This window comes from Moschus berezovskii, chromosome 15 (assembly GCF_049115385.1).
Source record: "Moschus berezovskii isolate FMDL1 chromosome 15, NW_MosBer_1.0, whole genome shotgun sequence".
Taxonomy (NCBI): domain Eukaryota; kingdom Metazoa; phylum Chordata; class Mammalia; order Artiodactyla; family Moschidae; genus Moschus; species Moschus berezovskii.
In genome coordinates this window covers 61979545-62003617 of record NC_142474.1, presented here as the reverse complement: position 1 = coordinate 62003617, position 24073 = coordinate 61979545, and the positions used below count along the sequence as shown (strand labels likewise).

The following is a 24073-nucleotide window of genomic DNA, read 5'->3' as shown; positions in this document are numbered from 1 at the left end:
CTCTCTTTTTCACCTGCATATGGGAGAGTTACCTAACTACACACCTCTCATATTGGCACTATGCTAATTACTAAAGTCTGTTTAAATCTATCTACCTATCTTTTGTTTTGCTGCCTACCTGGGCCTTTTCCAAGCAGGCAGAAAATCTCCAGTCGGTCTGTTATCACAACCAGAACACAAGAGATTATGATTATGGAGAGAAGCAGAATCAGTTTACATCCTTTTCAGGCAAGAGAAAAGGATACTACTTCACAAGCAAGAAATCTGAAGCTCCCTGACCTTAATTTTAAAAACTTGCAGCTAATAATCACATTAAAATTGGTTTTACATGCCAAACAGTTTTTTGTTTCCTCTGTTGTTTTCACAATTTGAGTGTCCTTTATGGTTACCAAAATTATTTGCTGAAAGGTGTATATTAAAGTATTTCATCTGTAAGTCTTATAGTTTAGGTATATTTGAGTTAAAATATATTTTGTATTGTTTTTAATAAAGCTAGTAACATTCCTTGTATTTATCCAGATTAATTTTGCTTGTAAAATTTTACTCGTAATTATAACAACACTGAAAACTCCTTAATTGAGAAGCAAAAGAGTTTTTCATTGTAATCTGTCAACCCAAATAAAGAACATATACATTCCACCATGGGTACATCTAATCCCTCCCTAAAAATGGTCAATTGTTTCTTGAAGGAAAGAGACCTCTGCCTGAAGCTACACATTTAGCAAGAAAACAGGTCAAAGAACAGATGTGCAGAGCGGAAGAGAATTGGTACAGGTGATCTGGTCAGTATGCAGAGGTTCCAGTGACAGCAAACTGAACTTGGTTTCTTTTCAACAGTCAAATACTTAATGAAAAAAAATCTAATTAACACCATAAGGCAAAATAAGTGATCTTCTAAAGGGTGATTAGCTTTCACTTAACATTCTACTAAAGGAACTGTATTAGATAGACCCATTTCAGCTGCTCCAGTATAATTCACTGTTCCACTAAATAAGTTTTGTCTTCAGACACTTCTCTTTTAGAGAGACAGTGGCTTACAGTTTGTGTGTATGTTACTGAAATGAAACGTTCAATCCAGCTATAGAGATGATGCTCACATAATGAAAATACAACTAAATACTTGGAAAAAAAAATCTAACAGTCATGTTTGCTACTTCCATGATAAAAGTAAAAAATATTAATATTATAGCCATCGAATCATTCTCCCTTAAAAGAAAAAAAATTATGGGATGAATTTGCAAAAGTGTGAAAAGATGTCTTTATCTATACCAAGGCTGCTCTTTACAATTACCTCGATTTTCTAGATCTATGATACTAAATAGCCATCCCAAGGCTCTGTTGGTTACGTGTATATTAGCATCTCCCCGAAAAAGGAAATGGCAACCCATTCCAGTATTTTTGCCTAAAAAATTCCATGGACAGAGAAGCCTGGCAGGCATAGTGTCCATGGTGTCTCAGAAAAGTTGGACATGACATAGTGACTAAGCAACAATAATATTAATGTTTAAACTTTCATCTCTCTCCTCTTGAGAATAAAGGCTAAGATTTTAATGACAATATATTAAAATACTGCTCTACTTTTTATCTGCAATTGGGCACTATTAGAGGTAGTCCTCTCTTCAAAGGAGACAGTTATCAGCATTCAACTGTAAGTTTTGGGGCCCTTTTAAACCAGTGCCTGTTTTATAACTCTAAAAGTATTTTAGCAGTTTTTAATAACAGTAGTTATATAGAGGACCATAGTACTTAAAACATCAGTAACCATGGAACATCTTTAATCCGGTCAGATTACTGATAAAGAAAGGCATCAATAACTTATCTTTACAAACAACCTTACAACAAGATAATAAAATGCATATACCCTAACATTCTTAGCAGAAGAGAAAAGCCATAAGGTTACCTTTTCTAGTCACTTAAGATAACGGGTCTTATCTTGAAAAAGCAAACAAACAAACAAAACCCCCCAAAGTTATAAAGATAAAAGCAAGGACTGACTTACCACATGATCAGACTTTAACTCTTAAATCAAAATAATTAAAACATCTCATGAAAATTTTTAAGTTTTTTAAATGTGATTTTAAAAAGACCTGCTGCTGTTAAGTCGCTTCAGTCATGTCCAACTCTGTGCGACCCCACAGATGGCAGCCCACCAGGCTCCCCGGTCCCTGGGATTCTCCAGGCAAGACCTACTATATGGTAGTAAAAACATTAATACACAATTTGAAATTCTCAAAGCAGCTCCTGTCCAAATAAAAAATGACAAGCAATGTTTTGTTTCTGAATTAAAAAGTGGAAAAGTTTACTGTGAAAAATAACATTTAAGCAACAGGTGGGTTTTTGTTTTTTTGGTAGTTGTGCTTATTAATCACTTTGCAGGGTTTTAAAATTGTTCATTATCAAAAAAAAGACCCAAAAGTATAGTAACTGAATTGAACATGAGAAATCTGAATCTTTGATTTCAATAACTCCTTCAATATTTTAGATCTATAGGATTTATTTTAAAGTAAATTTAGTAAAGAATATTTCATCATTTATGAAAATAAGGATCATACTGATGAAAATAAAGATGTCTCCATTTCAAGTTAAACATTTACTGAATATTTAGTACATACCTGGTGCTGTAGTGGGTACTTTTATAAGATTCTCTGCCCTAAATTTCCAGTGTTAAATCTAAAATTTTCCAGATAAACATTTGGTCTTTTAAATGGTAGGTATGACTAATCATATATATTAAATTATATAGGATTATATATTATTTATATTTACAGTATATATAAACAATTATTTTATATATTACAAAGTTATATGCATATAATTTTTTTTTGTTAAACAACTTGTGAAAATGAATAGTAGGTATCATCCTTTAAATAAAAACATAATTGGAATATTGCTCATTTAACTAATGCAAACCACCAGTCTACCTATAGCAGTGTGTATTTCAATGTTAAGATGCAGCTGAAATATAACTAATTCTGATCAGAGAACTAGTGGATTAGCCAAATATTCATTTGGATTTTTCCATAACATCTTATGAACTTTTGAGCCAACCCAATATTTTTTCCCATAGCTAAAGGGGTCACTCTAAACACAAATGGCAACCCACTCCAGTACTCTTGCCTGGAAAATTCCATGGACGGAGGAGCATGGTAGGCTACAGTCCATGGGGTCACAAAGAGTCGGACACGACTGAGCGACTTGACTTTCACTAAACATAAAAACTAGCATTGTTTTTCTATGATTAGGTTATAGCAGCTTAAGTCTCCAAACACTAGAATTCCTCACACAGCTGTTAATTGTAGACCAGGGGACTGGCTGACATCTACTTCTTGCCTATTGCGCTAATGGTTTACTTCCAGATCCTAAAAGGATTGGAGCCTTTCTCCCAAGATAATGTTGGATGTGTCTATGTTTGCCTTCTACATAGGTGGCTCTTTCTGATTTGTCCCTCTCCACATAATGCAAATCTGAATGAACTCACATCTGTCATGGATCGCCCCAATTCATGGGCAATCTTTTCCCATCGACCTGGGGTCCCTCCTGGGAACTTCACCATACTTCTTGTCAGCTGGCTGAGGTCCTCTTCTGTCCATTCAGGTGCCTGCAGAACATTAAAGAACAACAACGTTTGCTAAAACGTTTAATAAGCTGTGAAATTAAGTATTAGCATCATGCTTTCTGCAAAAATAACAATGTTAAAATGTATCTAATAGTTTGAATGAAGGTCTGAGTTGCATATTTAACGTTATGAATGTTTGTTAGAATGAAGCATCGTTAGAACGTTCCCGTATATACCAAATAATCAAGAAGCAGTATTGTGAACCCAAGCTTTTAAAGACATTTAAAAAAAAGGTAAGACAGTCGTTTGGAAGTGTGCTGTATGTCACAGATACCTCATGTGAGGTTCCTATAGAAGGTCTCTAAGTTTTTAAGAAGTTTTTTGCTTTTTTAATGTAAATGAAAATGTGAACAAGTAAATGTACTAATTCCAAATCAGAACTGAGACAGATAGAACTTTTTGTTCATTCTATGTAACAGTAAGTCTAAAAATCATGTTGTTTTCAAGGAGTTTAATTTAGTAAGTGCTAGCAATGGCACCCCACTCCAGTACTCTTGCCTGGAAAATCCCATGGATGGAGGAGCCTGGTAGGCTGCAGTCCATGGGGTCACTAAGGGTCGGACACGACTGAGCGACTTCACTTTCACTTTTCACTTTCACACATTGGAGAAGGCAACCCACTCCAGTGTTCCTGCCTGGAGAATCCCAGGGACGGGGGAGCCTGGTGGGCGGTCACACAGAGTCGGACACGACTGAAGTGACTTAGCAGCAGCATTTTCATAAAACTTGAGAACAGAGATAGAAACTCCTGCAACCAAGACTTAAACCGTCCGATCCATGCAAAAAAAGCAACACTTCCTTTTTGAGAAAGTAAACAGCTTCTTAAAAGTTGGTCAAATGAATATTAAAATACCTTAAAGATTATAAAAATCTTATTTGCAAAAGTCAAAATTATAAAAGTGTACATATTCTCTGCATTTTATTGAGCATTACCACTTGATGAGAGCCAAAGCTGAGAAAAGCAAAAGAGAGCATCATCAAATAACAGATAATGACATTACAATTATTTTATGTTACAGCACTGGCTCCTACCAGAGGCAGTAGCCATGCTGGTGTTACACTAGACTCTAGGAGTCAGCAGAGAGATGGAAGAAGCCACCTTATTTTCCTTTAATTAAAAAGAAGGAAGGAAGGAAACCTTTGAGACAAATACCTTTTCTAATCACCATTTCCGATAATGAACAGGCATACATCGGGCCGTTTGCATTACAGAACCATCAGCACAGAACAACAGTCGGAGGTGAGTGACCCCAGGGACTATCTCCACAGCCCCAGCACAGCGTCTCCCTGACACTAATCCTCCCTGTCATTCTCCCACTGCGCTCTAACCACACTGACATCCGCCCGCCTCACTGCAAGCTTAACGGGCCCTTCCTGACTTCTTACTGTCTCCCCCAATCAATGGTTCAAGCGTGCTCTTTTCACCATGTCCAAATGGCAGCTTCACTCAGAATCAAAGTGCGCTGCCCCTGTTAAAGGGCTTTCCGAAAGGCTCTCCCATTTGCATTCATTTGCAAAGCAAACTACTTTTATTCACTTTGTTCTGCTATCAAGAATGTTCCCTGAAGCAGATAAATTGGCATAAATACAACCTGCCACTTAAGAGTCAGTAAATAATAGCCAATAGTAGGGAGGATTTTATCAATCATTCTATTTTGTATCCACTAAAAGCTGAAAGCCTCAAACATATTCATCAGTACGACACTTATGAAACATGCATAAATTCACTTCTATAAAAAAGGTGGCCTACACTGAGTATGGCTGTAGTTTCTTTGATATTTGATGAATATCAGAAATCTAATTCTCCAGATCATTTAAGCATGTACACTGAAAATTATTTTTTTACTTTTTGCTTATTTGTTTTTACTTTAGGGAAAAAGTATTATTCAGATATTATTATAGGGACATAATTGGATTTTCTAGGAAATCATTTTTGCTAAAAAGCTGCAACTTTAATAATTATACAGATTGGTAACAGAATTCATGCATTACCAAGACTTTATATATGCTTAATAGTCTAGTGTTGTACCATGAAAAGCATTAAGTTGATGCTGCACAGAGATACAGGAGTCAAACCATCCATCAGTGCAATTTCACAGTAAATCAAATCATCTTATTTCTGTATTAATTATAACAAACATTCTTGGAGCAAACAAAATTGTCTAAAATGTTAAGAATATATGCCATTGTTTCATACAGTAAACTAAAATAACATTTTTAATAGATTGGCCTTCCAAATATGTTGCATGTATGAACAATGGGCATTAAGAATTAACCTAATTTTAATTCCTTGTTAATGAGTCTAAAAGGACTGTGCCACTTTTTTCTGGAAAAGGAAAAATTTAAATCAAATATTTAGACAGATATACTGAAAATCATCAACTACTTTGAAAATCTTTCCCTTTAGTTTCACTGTTATTTCACAGTCATGATTTTATTATTAATATTAAAAAACTAGATCGGTAATAACTAGACCATAATCTGAAATCTTTGAAGAGAATCCTTTTAGCAGTTCGTTATTCTCTGCTCCAGCCGTACAGCACTTTGCTGACTGTAATTCCTCGGTAATAGTGGGTTGTGTCTTTAGAAGCAACAGAGCCTACTGTGATCCAGCTACCACGGCAGCCGTGAGGGTGGCCACGGTGTGAATGTGTTCTCCTTGTTCTAATCTGGAGCCAACTGTAGCTGTGAAAGTCAAATGAATGCAGAAGAATACTGCTTTGCCACTTAAAACCACATATGTGCAATATTACTGAGACACTGGGCCAAAAATTCATCTCTACAGCAAAGTAATGGAAGATACCACATGGTGTGGGGACAGCTGTTGTGACTATAAAAGCATTCCAGTTTTGCATCAGAAAAGCTGTGCTCTGGGAATAAATCTCCATACTGAATAAAAAATAAAAAGTTTTCAAAATATTTAATATTTTTATGTGATGGACTTCAAAATAGATCTATTAAAGTAAGAGCTGATATAACATTTAAATTGTATTCTTTCTACCCCTTTGGGATAGATTTTTGCCATAAAACGAGCTATGTTCAAAGATTTAGTGCCTTTGAAAATCCGTAATATTCTTGGGGACAGGAATCGGTGGATGTAGGGAAAGCATGCTATATTTTTAAAGTAACCTATATACACCTTGGGACCTCCCTATAGCTCAGATGGTAAAGAATCTGCCTGCAATACAGGAGACCGGGTTTCATCCCTGGGTCAGGAAGATCCCCTGGAGAAGGGAAAGGCTAGTCATTCCAGGATTCCTGCCTGGAGAATTCCATGGACAGAAGAGCCTGGCAGGTTCCAGTCCATGGGATCGCCGAGTTGGACGTGACTAAGTTACACACAGACACACACCTTTCCCCTCACAGAGTTAGACTATAAAATGTTAATTATAAACTATCATGTAATTTATTTGGTACTGAAAACTTACGACCCAATTAAAAGAAAGATGTTTAAAGTATGTAAAGGCAATAAGTACATTTAATGACAAAGTCTATTTCTATTTAATAAATAGTAGTGAAACTCTAATGAATATTTGTTGCAATAACTTATTAATGATCCTGATTTATGTAATTACAGACCTTACAATTTTGGAATGAACAATTTTTAAAAGATTAAATTCATAAATGCTCAGATTTTACCTAAGAAATAATATCCTTACATAGCATCAACCAGTTAAAAATATCAGATATAGATCTAATAATGTAGATGGTGTATCTAATGATCCAGTAGCTGGCTACCTTCTAATTCTATAATCTGTACTGACACTGTGTTTTAGAATATGCGTTTGGATTTCAGCTATTAAATTTTCATTTCCAAATTTGAAAATTGAGCAGTTAATTGACTATCTATGTGGATAAATAGTATATTAAAAAATGAAACAACAAAATTAAAAACAAATCACTTCACAAATGTCTTTTCACTCTTAGGAAAAGAAACTCTTCTTTGAAGAAAAGCTTGCAACCTGTCCTAAGGGATTACCACGATGTTGTGACCCCTGCGGAGCATCACTGTGACCGGGAAGGTCTCCTCGTCTATGATTTAGCTATCTTGCCAAAAGAGAGATGCCCTCTGGATCAGTGATCTTAAAGTGGGGTCCAGTGCCAACCAGCAAACAAGTTTTGTTAACTTCCTGTGACACAGTTCAGAAACTTACAGCAGCTGAACACTGCCCCCACCACCAAGTGCAGCTCTTCCTTTAGAGAATATAAGCCAGCTGTGTTGTCAAACTAGCAAGGTGATTCACACCAAATGCAAGCTCCAGTCCTGTTCAGCATGACAGGATGACAGCTTGGTCAACCTTTAAAACCTGGTCCTTTACTATTGATGATTTGAGAAACACTGCTCAAGACAATGCAAATAGTTCAAAAAAGAGGTTTTTTCTTTTAAAGCAGTAGCAAATGGGCCCTTGAGAAATGGACTCAAAGAGGTTTGATCTGTTCCTTTTCAAAATATTTTATGCCACCAAGTGTTGGGGGATTCAGCTTCTAGTAAAAGGTTAGGCAGAGGGAACAGCAAAGTCCAGAGTGCCTTGAAGTGGGGCACGTCTGGTTCTGTCTGAGGAACAAGAGGACCCAGGTGGCTGGAGCAAAGCAAGCAGAGGTGGCAGGGGGAGGAGACAAGGCCCGATGGGGAGGAGATAAAGTCACAGAAGGGTCAGAGACTTCTGACTGGAACTAACTCTGCCTGACACACGAAGTCATTGGAGAATTTTTTTTCCCCCTTTCAGTTGGTTGAGTGCTTATTTTCTTCATTGAGGAAGGCTTATTCACAAAACTGTGCGTCGAGGGGATCCACACAAGCGAGTGCATTGACAGTGCTGATAGCTCAGTCCTGCAAGAGAAGACACCCACAGAGTCACCCTCCTTCCAAGGTGGCCCATGACAACCACATCTGGAACCACGGATGATTTGGTTTGTGACAATTTATTGCACAGCCCCAACAGTTGAGCAGTGAGGAGTAAGACGGGGGTATGAGAAGAATCTAAGTCTTTAATGAGAGTACTAATCTCTGCCTTTCTTATTCCTTCACTCACCTTCTGTGGCCATTCAGAAAGGAGTCATCATAAATGTAATCAAGGGAATGGGATGTATTTGCCCAGAAATGTTTTTACATGGAAAATGTGTGAAGTCTTACTTGAAACTATGATATACAATATTCAAATTGTAACCCAGTGTGTTCTAGAATCTTCTTCACAATTGAATATTGTAATAAAGAGCTGGCTCCATCTCATGATGTCTGATTGCGAGAGCGTTGAAGGCTCACTTTTCTCTCTTCCCCTTATGCACCATATCTGGGTAAGCTTTTCAGGAAGCCTGGGAGATTGAAACCTTGCAAGTCCCTAGCTGTGTACAAGAACCCTTATCCCCGCCCCACCCCACAATAAAAAGCCCCAAACCAACCTCCTTTTCTTGCTCTCTCAAGTAATTTTTGGGCCACCAGGGAACGCCTCTCTTGTATAATCGTGGTGTGCATGACATCAGTCCTGACATGAACCAAATTTCGGGTGTGGAGGTGGTGATCCTGTCCCTGTTAGGTGGCCACAGCAGTTGGCATTAGAAGCAGGACATTCGAGGGGTCACCACAACCTGGGGTTTTCTTCTCTTGCTTTGGTGTACTGCCTGATGCTGCATTTGCTGAGTCCTACCAAGTCTCTGTCATAGATTTAACCCACCACAGTTGGAAGCATCAGTGATTGGTGTTTACAGAGAGGGTATGGGATCAGGGCCCTCCCTGAAGTAGCTCTGGGTCCTGCGTCTTAGCCCAGATTCATTTGTGTCTTAGACTGAATTGTGTGTCTTGATTGATGGACTCAGGAGAAAGACCTTGTGACCTACTGGTTGTGTGTCTCCACCAGGCATTGGTCCTGAAGAGGACTTTGGGGATTTCCCTGGTGGTCCCCAATGCAGGGGGTACAGGTTCCATCCCTGGTCAAGGAACTAGATCCCATATGCCACAACTAAAAGTTGGCACCCCACAACTAAAGACCCCTTATGCTGCAGCTAAGACCCACACAAGCCAAATACATAAATATTGAACGATAAAGAGGGCTCAGGGGAAAAGACAGATTGCATAGACCCACAGGGTGGTCACTTGTTTGGGAGACCAGCAGTTCCTGTTTGAAGAGCTGAATTACTGAGATTCACACTCCTGAAAGCAAGCAGCTCACTAGGACCCTGTAAGATGTTTTCCTGCATCTGCTGCCTATGTGTCTTGATCCTTGGATCAGAGGATTAGACAGAGAAACACCCATGGCATCCCTGTGGCACAGCCAAGTTGAAAATACCACTGTCATGGCCAAGGACCCTACTCCTGATCACACTGATTTGAGGCTCTGGGGAAGAAATTTATAAATGTGAGCAGTGCAGAGACCTCTCTCAAGAATATCCAGTAAACACCACCACCACAAAAACCAACCAACCCCAAACAAACTACCCTGACACATGGGGAGTTCACTTGCCTACTAGGGTTACTGGAACCTAGCTGCTTAAACAGGAGAAGTCTGTCTCCTCACAGTCCTGGAGGCTTGATCGCCAAGGTCAAGGTGTCACCAGGGCTGGTTCCTGGTGCGGCCTCTCCTCCTGGCTTGCACGCGGTCTCCGTGCTGCATCCTCACTGGCCTTTCCTCCGCGTGTGCACGCAGGGACAGCGCGCCCTGGTCTCTCTTCCTCCTCTTACAGGGACGTGAGCCCTATCAGACTAGGGCCCTGGTGTGACCTCAGGAGCCTGGCAGGCTGAAGTCCATGGGGTCACAGAGTTGGACACGACTGAGCGACTAAGCACGCACCAAGTACCTCCTTAAAGGTCCCATCTCCAAATACAGTTGCATGGGAATTAGAGCTTCAATGAATGAAGTGGGAACACAGTTCAGTCACTAACAAGGAAGTGAACAAAAACTGAAATGGAAGTTCACAATTGGGCACAGTTGGTAACAAATTTTACTGAAAAGAATTTCTACAACAAAAGGATAAAAAGGGCAGATTGGCTTTTGCACATCTCTAACACTGGTTCTGAATTAATTTAATATTTGCTGAAATATAACAATTGGCAAACCTTCATGGCCTTAATCAATAATGGGGCTCAAATGACAGTTACACTGGGCATCCCACTAAATTTCACAGGGGTCATGGACTCTGACTCAGCAAGTAATAAAATTAAATCTTTGTCACTTACAAATCATCTTGATAAAATGGAAACCCATGGACCTCTTCCTCCTCCAGTGAACTAGTTACAATGGCCCAATGTAAATTAAGAGAGTCTTTAATGATGGAGACCCCTTAGGCACGATGTGTCTGGAGCAGCAGCATCCGCCCCGCTCGGCTACTTCACAGCCCGTCTGGCCTGCTCCTAGCGTTGGTGAGAACGACTGCCTCACAGTGGAGCGCCTCAACTGTGATGCCGCGGGCCTCGTTAACGTCCCCGTAGCCAGCCCCACTGGAACCAAATTCGTCCAGTCAGCAGCTGGCAAATATTTTGCTCTTGCAGATTTATTGAATATTTTTTGTCTATGCCTATTTCACCAGTCCCTTAACGGCAGTTTGCCTTCACCTCCAAAGGACACACTTTAGCCAGCCCATATGAGGGCACCTGGGTTTCACAGGCGGTGCTAGTGGTAAAGAGCCCTCCCACCAATGCAGGAGGTATGAGACACGGGTTTGATCCCTGGGTTGGGAAGATCCCCTGCAGAAGGGTATGGCAGCCCATTCCAGTATTTTTGCCTGGAGAATCCCATGGACAGAGGAGCCTAGCAAACTTAAGTCCATGGGGTCACAAAGTTGGACACGACCAAAGTGACTGAGCACATGGGAGTACCTGTCACTGTACAGTCTCTGAGGGCAAGATCTTCACCACATCCTGCTCTCCAGGAACTCAGGTGTGACATTAATGATTTTCTCTTTGACACACTCGTTTAGGACATATAGATACAAGGAGCTCATGAAAAAGGGGATGGGCTGTTGCCTCACGCCCTGTCACCTTGATTAAATTCCTTAGAAGTATTTGGGAAACTGAAGGCTGCTCCAATTTGACACTGTCAAGAAATAGCTATGGACTCGCTCACCACCCACAACTTCTTTTAGGCTTTATATTCTGGAGGAAACATTTCTCATTTACAACTTGTACTTTATGCTGTTTACTTGCAAACTAGCTCACCTCGAAAGGGGCCCCCTCTAACAAAAGGTTCTAGAATCTGTCCAAATTGTAAAATAACAGATACTCCTGTTAGTGTCCCCCAGAGACTTCTTCACTGTAGAAGTTTTGGCAACCTTCTCCCTGTGTTAGAATACTAGTTATGTACAAGTAATGGCTTTAAGGCAACCCACTCCAGTATTCTTGCCTGGAGAATCCCATGGATGGAGGAGCCTGGTGGGCTATAGTCCACGGGGTTGCAAAGAGTCGGACACGACTGAGCGACTTAAAAAAAAAAAATTAAACTTTTGGTCTTTGCCAGAAACTTAAAAAATGAAAAAGCCATAAACTGGGAGCAAATATTCATAATATCCAAAAAAAGATCTGGTTCAAAATTTATATATCCATTCTCCTACTGATAAAAACATCTGAGTAGCTGCTAGCTCTTGGACATTATGTATTATGAATATAGCTGCTCTGGTATTTGTGTATAACTCTCAGTGGTCATGTCTTCATTTCTCTCTAAATACCCACTGGTGGAACTGCTAGGTCCTACAGAAAGTATCCGTTCCGTTCCGTTCAGTCGCTCAGTCGTGTCCGACTCTATGCGAACCCGTGGACTGTAGCCTACCAGGCAAGAATACTGGAGTGGGTTACCGTTTCCTTCTCCAGGGGATCTTCCCGACCCAGGGATCGAACCCGGGTCTCCCGCATTGGAGGCAGACGCTTTAACCTCTGAGCCACCAGGGAAGCCCCCACAGAAAGTATACATGTCACCTTTTAAGGAACTACATAAGTATTTCCCCAAAGTATTGTTTTATACTCTAACCAGCAATAAATTGCTCCAGATCCTCACTCACACTTAATGCTACCAGCTGTTTTATTTTTGACCATTCTGGTGGGAATGAAATGTATCTTCCTGTAATAGTTTGCATTTCCCAGATACCAAATGATCTTGAGTATCTCTCAGTTCAGTCGCTCAGTTGTGTCCGACTCTTTGCAACCCCATGAATCACAGCACGCCAGGCCTCCCTGTCCATCACCAACTCGTGGAGTTCACTCAAACTCATGTCCATCGAGTCGGTGATGCCATCCAGCCATCTCATTCTCTGTCGTCCCCTTCTCTTCCTGCCCCCAATCCTTCCCAGCATCAGAGTCTTTTCCAGTGAGTCAACTCCCAAAGTATTGGAGTTTCAGCTTCAGCATCAGTCCTTCCAATGAACACCCAGGATTGATCTTCTTTAGAATGGGCTGGTTGGATCTCCTTGAGTATCTTTACATGTGTTTAATGGACAACTGATTATCTACTTTTGTGAAGTATGTGTTCATTTCTTTTGTTCATTTGTTAACTGGGTTGTCTTTTTATTATTCACAAGTAAGAATTCACTGTATTTTGTGGACACAAGATTTTTGTCAGATATATGTGTTTTGGATATTTTCTTCTAGTCTGTAACTTGTATTTTCATGTAAAATTCTTCAACGTTTATTTTGAAATAGTTTTAGACTTACATAATTTATATATGCTCTTTATCTAGCTAATAATGACGTTAACGGCTTACGTAACCACTGTGGTTACAAGCTTCCAAGATGGTCCTCAGTGATTTTTACCTCCTCCTATGAATGTCCTTGTTCAGTCCCCTCTCACAGCGCCTAGGGCTGACTTGGGTAACTAATAAGATACTGTAGGAATGAGAGTGTGTACTTCCAAGGGTAGGTTACAGAAGACACTGCAGTTTCTGTCTTGCTCTCTTTTGGATCACTCGGCTCTAGGGAAAGCCAGCTGCCAAAGCACTGAGGACACTGAGGCAGCCCAACAGACAGGCAGTGATAGGAAGAGACAGCATCTCCCTCAAGATCAAAGGGCAAACATTCTTACTGTCTAGTACAGGGTAGATAATTGCCTCCGTCTGTAGGAAAAGACAGTCGTGCTTATTGTTATAAAAAATCTGGGTTCCCTAAGCTCAGGATTCCTCTTCTGTAACCCAACCCATTGGTTGATGAGGGGCTCATCTGCCCCTCTGCCTCGCTCTGGGAACCAGCAGGAAAATGGCAATGCTCTGGCCACTGCTATTGCTGTGAGTGATAAAACTGTCCTTTATCTCTGGGTGAAGAGTCTCGTGTCTTCTACTGCATCTGTGAAACTGGCAGCTAACTTATTTACTTGCAAGTGGGGTAGAATCTCCAATTCTTTACAATTTTGGTAACAAGGATAAGATTCTGACAGAGACACGACTTTCTGAAAGAGGAAGGATGAGAGCCTTGCACAGACCTGAGGGAAGGCCATGGGAACCTTGTAGTGAGTATGCTGATCAAATCATATTGTCAATTATGGAGGCAGATGGCCCTTCCATTACTACCTGTTAGTGGGGATGAATCGTGGAGGTGGCTGCAGGCTAAACACCAGGACACAGGTTCAAGACAGCTGCCTGACAGGTGGCCTCTCTGTTCCTAACTCTCTTCTGGACTGGGGCACTTCCTTACCACTCTGTTAATCAGCTTCAGGTCTACACCACTGGAAGAGCAAGTACTCATTGTAGTACTGTTCCTGTCCAGGCAAAAGGTTCTGCTTTCTTTCAGATAATGACAGACATACATGTCTCTAATGACCATGAAAGGAGAGAAATCCATGGGCATAAATCAGGCCAATCATTAGAACAACGTCTGGTTTACTTGGCAGCTCAGGGGGCAGGGTGTGGAACACTCTTAGGTCGGGGTCCCCAGCCCCCGGCTGCAGACCAGTACTGCTCAGCAGGCGAGTGAGCAAAGGCGAGTGTGCAGTGGGCGAGTGAGCGAAGCTCTGCTGCTGCTAAGTCGCTTCAGTCATATCTGACTCTGTGCGACCCCATAGATGGCAGCCCACTAGGCTCACCCATCCCTGGGATTCTCCAGGCAAGAACACTGGAGTGGGTTGCCATTTCCTTCTCCAATGTGTGAAAGTGAAAAGTGAAGTCACTCAGTCGTGCCTGACTCTTAGTGACCCCATGGACTGCAGCCTACCAGGCTCCTCCGTCCATGGGATTTTCTAGGCAAGAGTACTGGAGTGGCTTGCCATTGCCTTCTCCGAAGCGAAGCTCTATTGCCGCTCATATCCCTGGCGTTACTGCCTGAACTGTCACTGGCCTCACTGCCTGAACCTCCTCCCCATCCCCCTAACCTGTTTGTGGAAAATCTGTCTTCCACGAAACTGGCCCCTGGGGCCAGAAAGGTTGGGGACCGCTGCTCTTAAGGACAGATGGAATCAGCTGGGCTGTCTTTCCTATAGCTTGTTGACCTCAGGTCTATTTGGAAATGACAGTAAAAGGTCTTAGAGGTTTTGGAAGTGGGTCATGGCTACTTTGGGCTTCCCTGGTGGCTCAGATGATAAATTCTGGCCTGGAGAATTCCATGGATAGCATAGTCCATGGGGTCGCAATGAGTTGGGCACGACTGAGCAACCTGCACTCAAATCTTTGAGTACTGGATATAGTATGTGTCTCATTTCAGCATTCCATCTGGTACTTTAAATGGACTAAACTACTTCTCAGTGTACTTTGAAGGGCCTCAAACCCACAAGGCTGCATGCATTTGCACCCAACTAGCAAGCTGCTGGCACTCGGTCTGCTTTTGAAGTCCCACATCTTTGTGACTGTTCTGAGCTGTAAGTCTATGACTAATGATTCTGTCATGTGGAGCCCAAGACAAAAGAAAACAGCCTCAACCTGGAGGCATCTCTTGGGTTTTGGACTTGTTGGCTCCTGACAGCTATCAGGTAAGCACATCCTTTTTGAAAAGCATCTATTAGCTACGTATTGAACTACTTTGAAAAAGAATGCCTGGTTTAAGGAAGCTCTGTGATTCTTCAGTCTGATACCGCATTTTGGAGTGAGTCAACATGGATTCAGGGGCTCATAAGTTGAGAAGGGCCTAACAAGCCTTGCTGATTAAATGGAAATGGTATGTTCAAGAACCCAGCTGGCCTCGCCCCTCTGGCACCTGATCTCGACATGAAAAATCAACATGAAAAAGTGGCTGCTGCTGCTGCTGCTAAGTCACTTCAGTCGTGTCCGACTCTGTGTGACCCCATAGACGGAAGCCCACCAGGCTCCCCCCGTCCCTGGGATTCTCCAGGCAAGAACACTGGAGTGGGTTGCCATTTCCTTCTCCAATGTGTGAAAGTGAAAGTGAAGTCGCTCAGTCGTGTCCGACCCTTAGCGACCCCACGGACTGCAGCCTACCAGGCTCCTCCATCCATGGGATTTTCTAGGCAAGAGTACTGGAGTGGCTTGCCATTGCCTTCTCCGGAAAAAGTGGCAGCTATCCTCTATTCCACCACCTGAAGCAAAGCTGCTGGCTCAATGGGGCCCTTGATTCACAAAGGTTCTCTAAATTGCCTGGGCTTTTTTCACTGATGGCTCAGCCAATCATAAACCTGAGAGTATCTGACCTCAGGACCAGCTATGAAAAAGCAACAGGATCTCCCTGTGCTCAGAGAGTAGAACTGAGAACTGCCTCCTCACCACTGACCCTTTTCCAAGTTATTGTTTTGCCATTCCCCTGTGATCAGCCACATCATTATGGCTCTTGAAGGTAATCTTTGTCACGTTTCCAGCTTTTTAGACCATTTGCAGTCTGTCAACAGTATGCCTTTTATTGCAAAAGTCACTCAACAGTGGGCCAAGAGTTAAAGTATCTGCTGGAACTCAAAAACTGATTTAAAAAGATTTCTGACTCTCTCTCACCTCCTCCCATCTTTACACCTTAGTAGGGCAGTTGGTCACTAAATGCCACTTTTTCCAGAAAGGAATCCTAACTGAGCCTCTTCTGGGTAATGGGTAATGATTAGGATGAAAGGAGAGGCAGGGTATTGAGATTTATTTAGAAAATTTGGGATTCCCACCCCAATTCTGGCATGATGCTTCCTCCCCTTTTGACAATCTCAGACCAGTCTGGCTGATATGCCTTATGGGTGGCAGTCCAGACAAAAGTGGGCATAAGGGTTTCAACCTCAGTTCTGATCCAGATACCTAGATTCTCCTGTTAGAGTCACATGGTCTTAGGTCATGATCACGTCACTGAATAAGTAGTAGTGTCAGTTGCTTAGTCGTGTCCAACTGTGACCCTATGGACTATAGCCTGCCAGGCCCCTCTATCCATGGGATTCTCCAAGCAGTAATACTGGAGTGGATTGCCATTCCCTTCTCCAGAGGATCTTCCCGACCCAGGGATCAAACCATGGTCTCCTGCATTGCAGGCAGAATCTTTACAAATTTGAGCTACAGGGAAATCTATACTTGTCACCAATTCAATGCAAAGTGGGGGATCTAACGGAACTCTGAAAGTTGTATAAAATTACTTTTTCCTCTTGTACCTGACCCTTTCAGGAAAAAGGTCTTGGTACACAGTCAGGGATTTAAAAAATGGGAAAGCTAAAGCTACTAGAATGAGATACCCCAATTTTATGGTACTGGAAGGAGAACAACAATCTCAAAATATGGAAACAGTTTAGATCCTGAGAGATGTGGGGAAATGGAGGAGTGTTCATAATTTTGTCTTTTAAAATAGGCCCTGAACACTCTCGTGAAAGAAATGCCCTGGTACTACCCTCTCAAATGGTTGCAAGTGCCTTAAACTTAGCTGGCTATACCACAATTTGATCATTATTCCCTTAAATATTTCTGATGATGCTATTAAAAACAGCAGATGGCCCAGATCCTACACCTCCCAAGCTAAAACATCCATCAACACCTCCGAGTGTCACCACCATCCTTATCTCCATGGCCATCATTCATTCTGTGGGGAAGGAAAATGTGACTCTGGTGGCACAGACCCACAGGACAGGCTGGGCTGACTACCTTTAGGTAGTTGCTCAACAGAACAAAGCCTAGACCCCATTGTTAAGACTGGACTGGCTCAGGGACTTCCCTGATGGCCCAGTGGCTAAGACTGTGCTCCCAAAGGAGCCCGTGTTCAATCCCTAGTCAGGGAACCAGATCCCACATGCCCCAGCTCAGGGTTTGCAAGCCACAACAAAGAAAAGATCCCACATGCCGCAACTAAGACCTAGCACAGCCAAATTAATAAATGTAAGACTGAACTGGCCCGGCCAGGAGGCAGCATAGGAAGCAGCATCAACTTGTTCTTCCCTGGACTCATAAAAGTCTCATATGTATCCAGTAATATATTCCCACTGCCCTAACAACTGTAAATAAATTCTCTTTACAAGGTCATCATGCGCATGCACCTCAGGACTACTCGTTTTGTGTGGAAGCAAGCCATTATGCAAGGAGATCAAGCCAGTCCATCCTAAAGGAAATCAACCCTGAATATTCATTGGAAGGACTGATGCTGAAGCTGAAGCTCCAACACTTTGGCCACCTGATACGAAGAACTGAGTCACTGGAAAAGACCCTGATGCTGGGAAAGATTGAAGGCAGGAGGAGAAGGGGACAACAGAGGATGAGATAGTTGGATGGCATCACTGACTCAATGGACATGAGTTTGAGCAAACTCAGGGAGATAGTGATGGACAGGGAAGCCTGGTGTGCTGCAGTTCATGGGGTTGCAAAGAGTCGGACACAACTTAGCAACCGAACAACAACAACAATTCCTGAAACCTGCACCCTGGGAGGAGTCCTAAGAGACACTGAAGTGTTTAAGGAAACACCACTAGTAGGGTATGTAGCCCTCAGGATATTGAGAAAATCTCTCCAAAATGAGGTAACTGACTTGTAGTTCAAGTCCTCCATGAGGAAGTTATCCCTGTAATTGGAACCATCTAACTGAAAAAGGCTTTGGCAAAGTCAATGAAGAAGAAATAGATGTTTTTCTGGAACTCTCTTGCTTTCTCCATGATCCAGCGGATGTTGGCGATTTGATCTCTGGTGCCTCTGCCTTTTCTAAAACCTGCTTGAACATCTGGGAGTTCACGGTTCACATATTGCTGAAGCCTGGCTTGGAGAATTTTGAGCATGACTTTACTAGCATGTGAGATGAGTGCAATTGTGCGGTAGTTTGAGCATTCTTTGGCATTGCCTTTCTCCAAAATCACTATGGATGCTGATTGCAGCCATGAAATTAAAACACGCTTACTCCTTGGAAGGAAAGTTATGACCAACCTAGATAGCATATTAAAAAGCAGAGACATTACTTTGCCAACCAAGGTCCGTCTAGTCAAGGCTACGGTTTTTCCAGTGGTTATGTATGGATATGAGAGTTGGACTGTGAAGAAGGCTGATCGCCGAAGAATTGATGCTTTTGAACTGTGGTGCTGGAGAAGACTCTTGAGAGTCCCTTGGACTGCAAGGAGATCCAACCAGTCCATTCTAAAGGAGATCAATCCTGGGTGTTCATTGGAAGGACTAATGCTAGAGCTGAAACTGCAATACTTTGGCCACCTCATGCGACGAGTTGACGAGTTGACTCACTGGAAAAGACTCTGATGCTGGGAGGGATTGGGGGTGGGAGGAGAAGGGGACGACAGAGAATGAGATGGCTGGATGGCATCACCGACTCGATGGACATGAGTTTGAGTGAATTCCAGGAGTTGGTGATGGACAGGGAAGCCTGGCGTGCTGTGATTCATTGGGTCGCAAAGAGTCGGACATGACTGAGCGACTGAACTGAACTGAAAAAGGTGGTATGAAATTTCTTTCTGATTATTCAAACTGACCAGTTAAACTACCTATCATGGTGGTGGAAGACATTCAGATCAGCCTCAGCTCTCTAGCCAGGTGGCCAGCCTGGTGACCCAACTGCCATAGAAGTCAAGGTGGAAGCTCTGCCACTGCTAAAGCATCCTGCTATACCACAGGCTTGATACAAAAACTGCTGATATTCTGGCTACTGCTGTTACTACGAGTAATAAACTGTCCTTTATCTCTGACCAGGAGTCTTATATCTTCTAACCTGTTAGTCTATAAATAGAGTGAAATCACAGACACTTCACAGCTGGTATGTACCTTTTCATTTTCTTAATGGCACTTCTTGAATGACAGAAGTTTTTAATTTTCATGAAGTCCAATTTATCAATTTTTTCTTTTATGGTAGTTAGTTACTTGAGTGTTCTGTCTCTAAAAGCTTTGCCAGTCTTAACATTAAAGTAGGGGTCAAGGTTCATTTACTGTTTCTTAGTTGTTCCAGTACCATTTGTTGAAAAGACTATATTCTTTCCCATTTTTAATTGTCTTGATATCATTGTCAAAAATCAATTGTATGTGTATGTCTATTTCAGGACTCTTAATGTTACATTGATCTGCTATATGACATATAATTTCCATTATACAGAAAAAGGAAATTATAGTGTTGTGCTAATATTTTTTTAAAGATGTAGCATATCACAACATTTTGGTTTTTTTCTGGTATTAAAACTATTTTAATTTACAAATAAATATTCCATCTGGTTAAATCTCTATCCCTGCTTGTGGAGTAATGCTGTATTAGTGGGTCAAAGGACCTAAATCAGGACCTGTGACCTTTGTGGTCTCTTTTTACTACACTTTTCTAATACTCTACAAAAGCATATCCTGTCTTATATCCCGTCTTACTCTTCCTGAAACAATGACACTATCATCACCTATAAGGTTAAGAAACTGAAAGAAAGAGATATAATAATTTTCTCAAGGCCACCCAGAAAGTCAGTACAAGAAGGCAAAGATTCAAAGTTCTTAAATAAAAACAAAAAAAGTATTTTGGATAAAATTATAAAGGACTAAGACCCAACATTATTTACTAGATTATATAAAAGATATATGTGTGTGTGGCTCAGTGGTAAAGAATCCACCTGACTAAGCAGGAGACTTGGGTTCAATCCCTGGGTCGGGAAGATCCCCTGGAGTAGGAAATGGCAACCCACTCCAGTATTCTTACCTGGGAAATCCCATGGACAGAGAAGCCTAGCAGGCTACAGTCCAGTCAGTCAGTTCAGTGGCTCAGTCGTGTCCAACTCCTTTTGACCCCCATGGACTGCAGCACACCAGGCCTTCCTGTCCATCACCAACTCCCAGAGCTTACTCAAACTCACGTCCATTGAGTCGGTGAGGCCACCCAACCATCTCATCCTCTTTGATCCCCTTCTCCTCCCGCCTTCAATCTTTCCCAGTATCAGGGTCTTTTCCAATGAGTCAGCTCTTCGCATCAGGTGGCCAAAGTATTGGAGTTTCAGCTTCAACATAAGTCCTTCCAATGAACACTCAGGACTGATCTCTTTAGGATGGACTGGTTGGATCTCCTTGCTGTTCAAGGGACTCAAGAGTCTTCTCCAACACCACAGTTCTAAAGCATCAATTCTACAGCACTCAGCTTTCTTTAGAGTCCAACTCTCACATCCATACATGACTCCTGGAAAAACCATAGCCTTGACTGGACGGACTTTTGTTGGCAAAGTAATGTCTCTGCTTTTTAATATGCTATCTAGGTTGGTCATAGCTTTTCTTCCAAGGAGCAAGCGTCTTCTAATTTCATGGCTGCAGTCACCATCTGCAGTGATTTTGGAGCCCCAAAAAATAAAGTCTGCCACTGTTTCCCCATCTATTTGCCATGAAGTGATGGGACTGGATGCCATGATCTTAGTTTTCTGAATGTTGAGCTTTAAGCCAACTTTAGCTGAAACTCTAATACTTTGGCCACCTCATGCGACGAATTGACTCACTGGAAAAGAGTCTGATGCTCGGAGGGATTGGGGGTGGGAGGAGAGGGGGACGACAGAGAATGAGATGGCTGGATGGCATCACCGACTCGATGGACATGAGTTTGAGTGAACTCCGGGAGTTGGTGATGGACAGGGAGGCCTGGCGTGCTGTGATTCATGGGGTCGCAAAGAGTCGGACACAACTGAGCGACTGAACTGAAGCCAACTTTTTCACTCCCCTCTTTCACTTTCATCAAGAGGCTCTTTAGTTCTTCTTCACTTTCTGCCATAAGGGTGGTGTCATCTGTATATCTGAGGTTATTGATATTTCTCCCGGCAAACTTGATTCCAGCTTGTGCTTCATCCAGTCTAGCATTTCTCATGATATATTGTGCATATAAGTTATATAAGCAGGGTGACAATATACAGCCTTGACGTACTCCTTTTCCTATTTGGAACCAGTCTGTTGTTCCATGTCCAGTTCTAATTGTTGTCTCCTGACCTGCATACAGATTTCTCAAGAAGCAGGTCAGGTGGTCTGGTATTCCCTTCTCTTTCAGAATTCTCCACAGTTTATTGTGATCCACACAGTCAAAGGCTTTGGCATAGTCAGTAAAGTAGAAATAGAAGTTTTTCTGGGACTCTCTTGCTTTTTCGATGATCCAACAGATGTTGGCAATTTGATCTCTGATTCCTCTGCTTTTTGTAAAACCAGTTTGAACGTCTGGAAGTTCATGGTTCACGTAGTGCTGAAGCCTGACTTGGAGAATTTTGAGCATTACTTTGCTAGTGTGTGAGATAAGTGCAATTGTGCGGTAGTTACAGCATTCTTTGACATCCTCTTTCTTAGGGATTAGAATGAATACTGACCTTTTCCAGTCCTGTGGCCACTGCTGAGTTTTCCAAATTTGCTGGCATATCGAGTGCAGCACTTTCACAGCAGCATCTTTTAGGATTTGACATAGCTCAACTGGAATTCCATCTCCTCCACTATCTTTGTTCGTAGTGATGCTTCCTAAGGCCCACTGACTTCACATTCCAGGATGTCTGGCTCTTGGTGAGTGATCACACCATCGTGATCACCTGGGTCGTGAAGCTCTTTTTTGTACAGCTCTTCTGTGTATTCTTGCCACCTCTTCTTAATAAATAACTTCTGCGTCTATTAGGTCCATACCATTTCTGTCCTTTATGGAGCCCATCTTTGCATGAATCGTTCCTGTAGTATCTGGCTGCAGTCCACAGGGTCACAAAAGAGTGGGACACAGCTTAGCAACTAAATAACATGTGTATGTATATACTATTTTTAAAAAGACTCTTTGAAAATGCACATTGGTAAACTTTTGTTAAAAAATCTGTGTAGTCATTATAACTTGTTTTCTACTTTTTTAATGCTGAAAAGTAGGAAAATCTTTATAAAGAATTATACTACTATTTGTTACCTAAAGCTTTATTGTCTTGAGAAAAATGAAAAATAGTGAAGTGTAGAAAGTCAATGTTAGATATATCACTATTACACTACTTAGGATAAAGTTTTATCATATTTAAGACTCCAGTCCAGTCCAGTTCAGTCACTCAGTCATGTCCGACTCTTTGTGACCCCATGAACTACAGCACTCCAGGCCTCCCTGTCCATCACCAACTCCCGGAGTCCACCCAAACCCATGTTCATCAAGTTGGTGATGCCATCCAACCATCTCATCCTCTGTCGTCCCCTTCTCCTCCTGCCCTCAATCTTTCCCAGCATCAGGGTCTTTTCAAATGAGTCAGCTCTCTGCATCAGGTGGCCAAAATATTGGAGTTTCAGCTTCAACATCAGTCCTTCCAATGAACACCCAGGACTGATCTCCTTTAGGATGGACTGGTTGGATCTCCTTGCAGTCCAAGGGACTCTCAAGAGTCTTCTCCAACACCACAGTACAAAAGCACCAATTCTTTAGCACTCAGCTTTCTTTATAGTCCAACTCTCACATCCATACATATTTAAGACTAACATGATGTTAACAGAAAAATTTTAGAACATGTCACTGACTTTAAGACCTCATGAAAAGGCAATACAAATTAGTTTTTTGTTTGTTTGTTTGTTTTGGAGCACACGCATTAGTCTTCCTGTTTGTCAGCCATGCTTTGAAATTCAAGTTTAAAAACTGTATTGATTAACTAATGACATAATGCGAAATTATACCCTCTTGTTAGAATGATCCCTTTATCATTATTTAATGCCCTTCTCCATCTGTTATGACAGTCTTTGTTTAAAGTCTACTTTGTCTCAGTGTAGTTGCCCCGGCTTTCTTTTGGTTTGTATTTGCGTAGAGTAACTTTGCCCATCCCTTCACTTTCAGTCTGTGTGTCCTTACATATAAAATCAGTCCCGTGTAGTCAGCATACTGATGGGTCATTGAAAGAATGATAGTTGACCCATGAACAACATGGGTTTGAACTGCATGGGTTCGCTTACATGCAGATTTTTTCCAATAAGTATGTACTACAGTACTACATAAAACATAGTTGGTTGAATCCACAGATGTGGAACTGGGGATATGGAGGGCTGACTGTAAAGTTACAGGCAGATTTTTCACCATGTGAAGGTTTAGTACCCTGAATCCCCATGTTGTTCAAGGGTCAACTGTAATACCAATCCTCTCAAACTCCTCCAAAAAAGAGAGAATGCTTTCACACTCATTTATACCAAAACCAGACAAGGAAGCCATGAAAAGGGAAAATTACAGGC

The 24073-nt window shown here is 41.8% G+C and overlaps 1 protein-coding gene across 2 annotated transcripts in view; it reads right to left on the bottom strand.

Moving 5' to 3' along the window:
• The window catches only part of DNAJC1 (DnaJ heat shock protein family (Hsp40) member C1), a 197015-nt gene that overhangs the window by 34684 nt on the left and 138258 nt on the right, over positions 1 to 24073 (bottom strand). For both annotated transcript variants that reach the window (XM_088844145.1, XM_055428263.2), the window contains exon 9: positions 3479 to 3598. In XM_088844145.1, coding sequence (XP_088700271.1) covers positions 3479 to 3598 — 120 coding nt within the window. The remainder of the gene's footprint in view (positions 1 to 3478; positions 3599 to 24073) is intronic.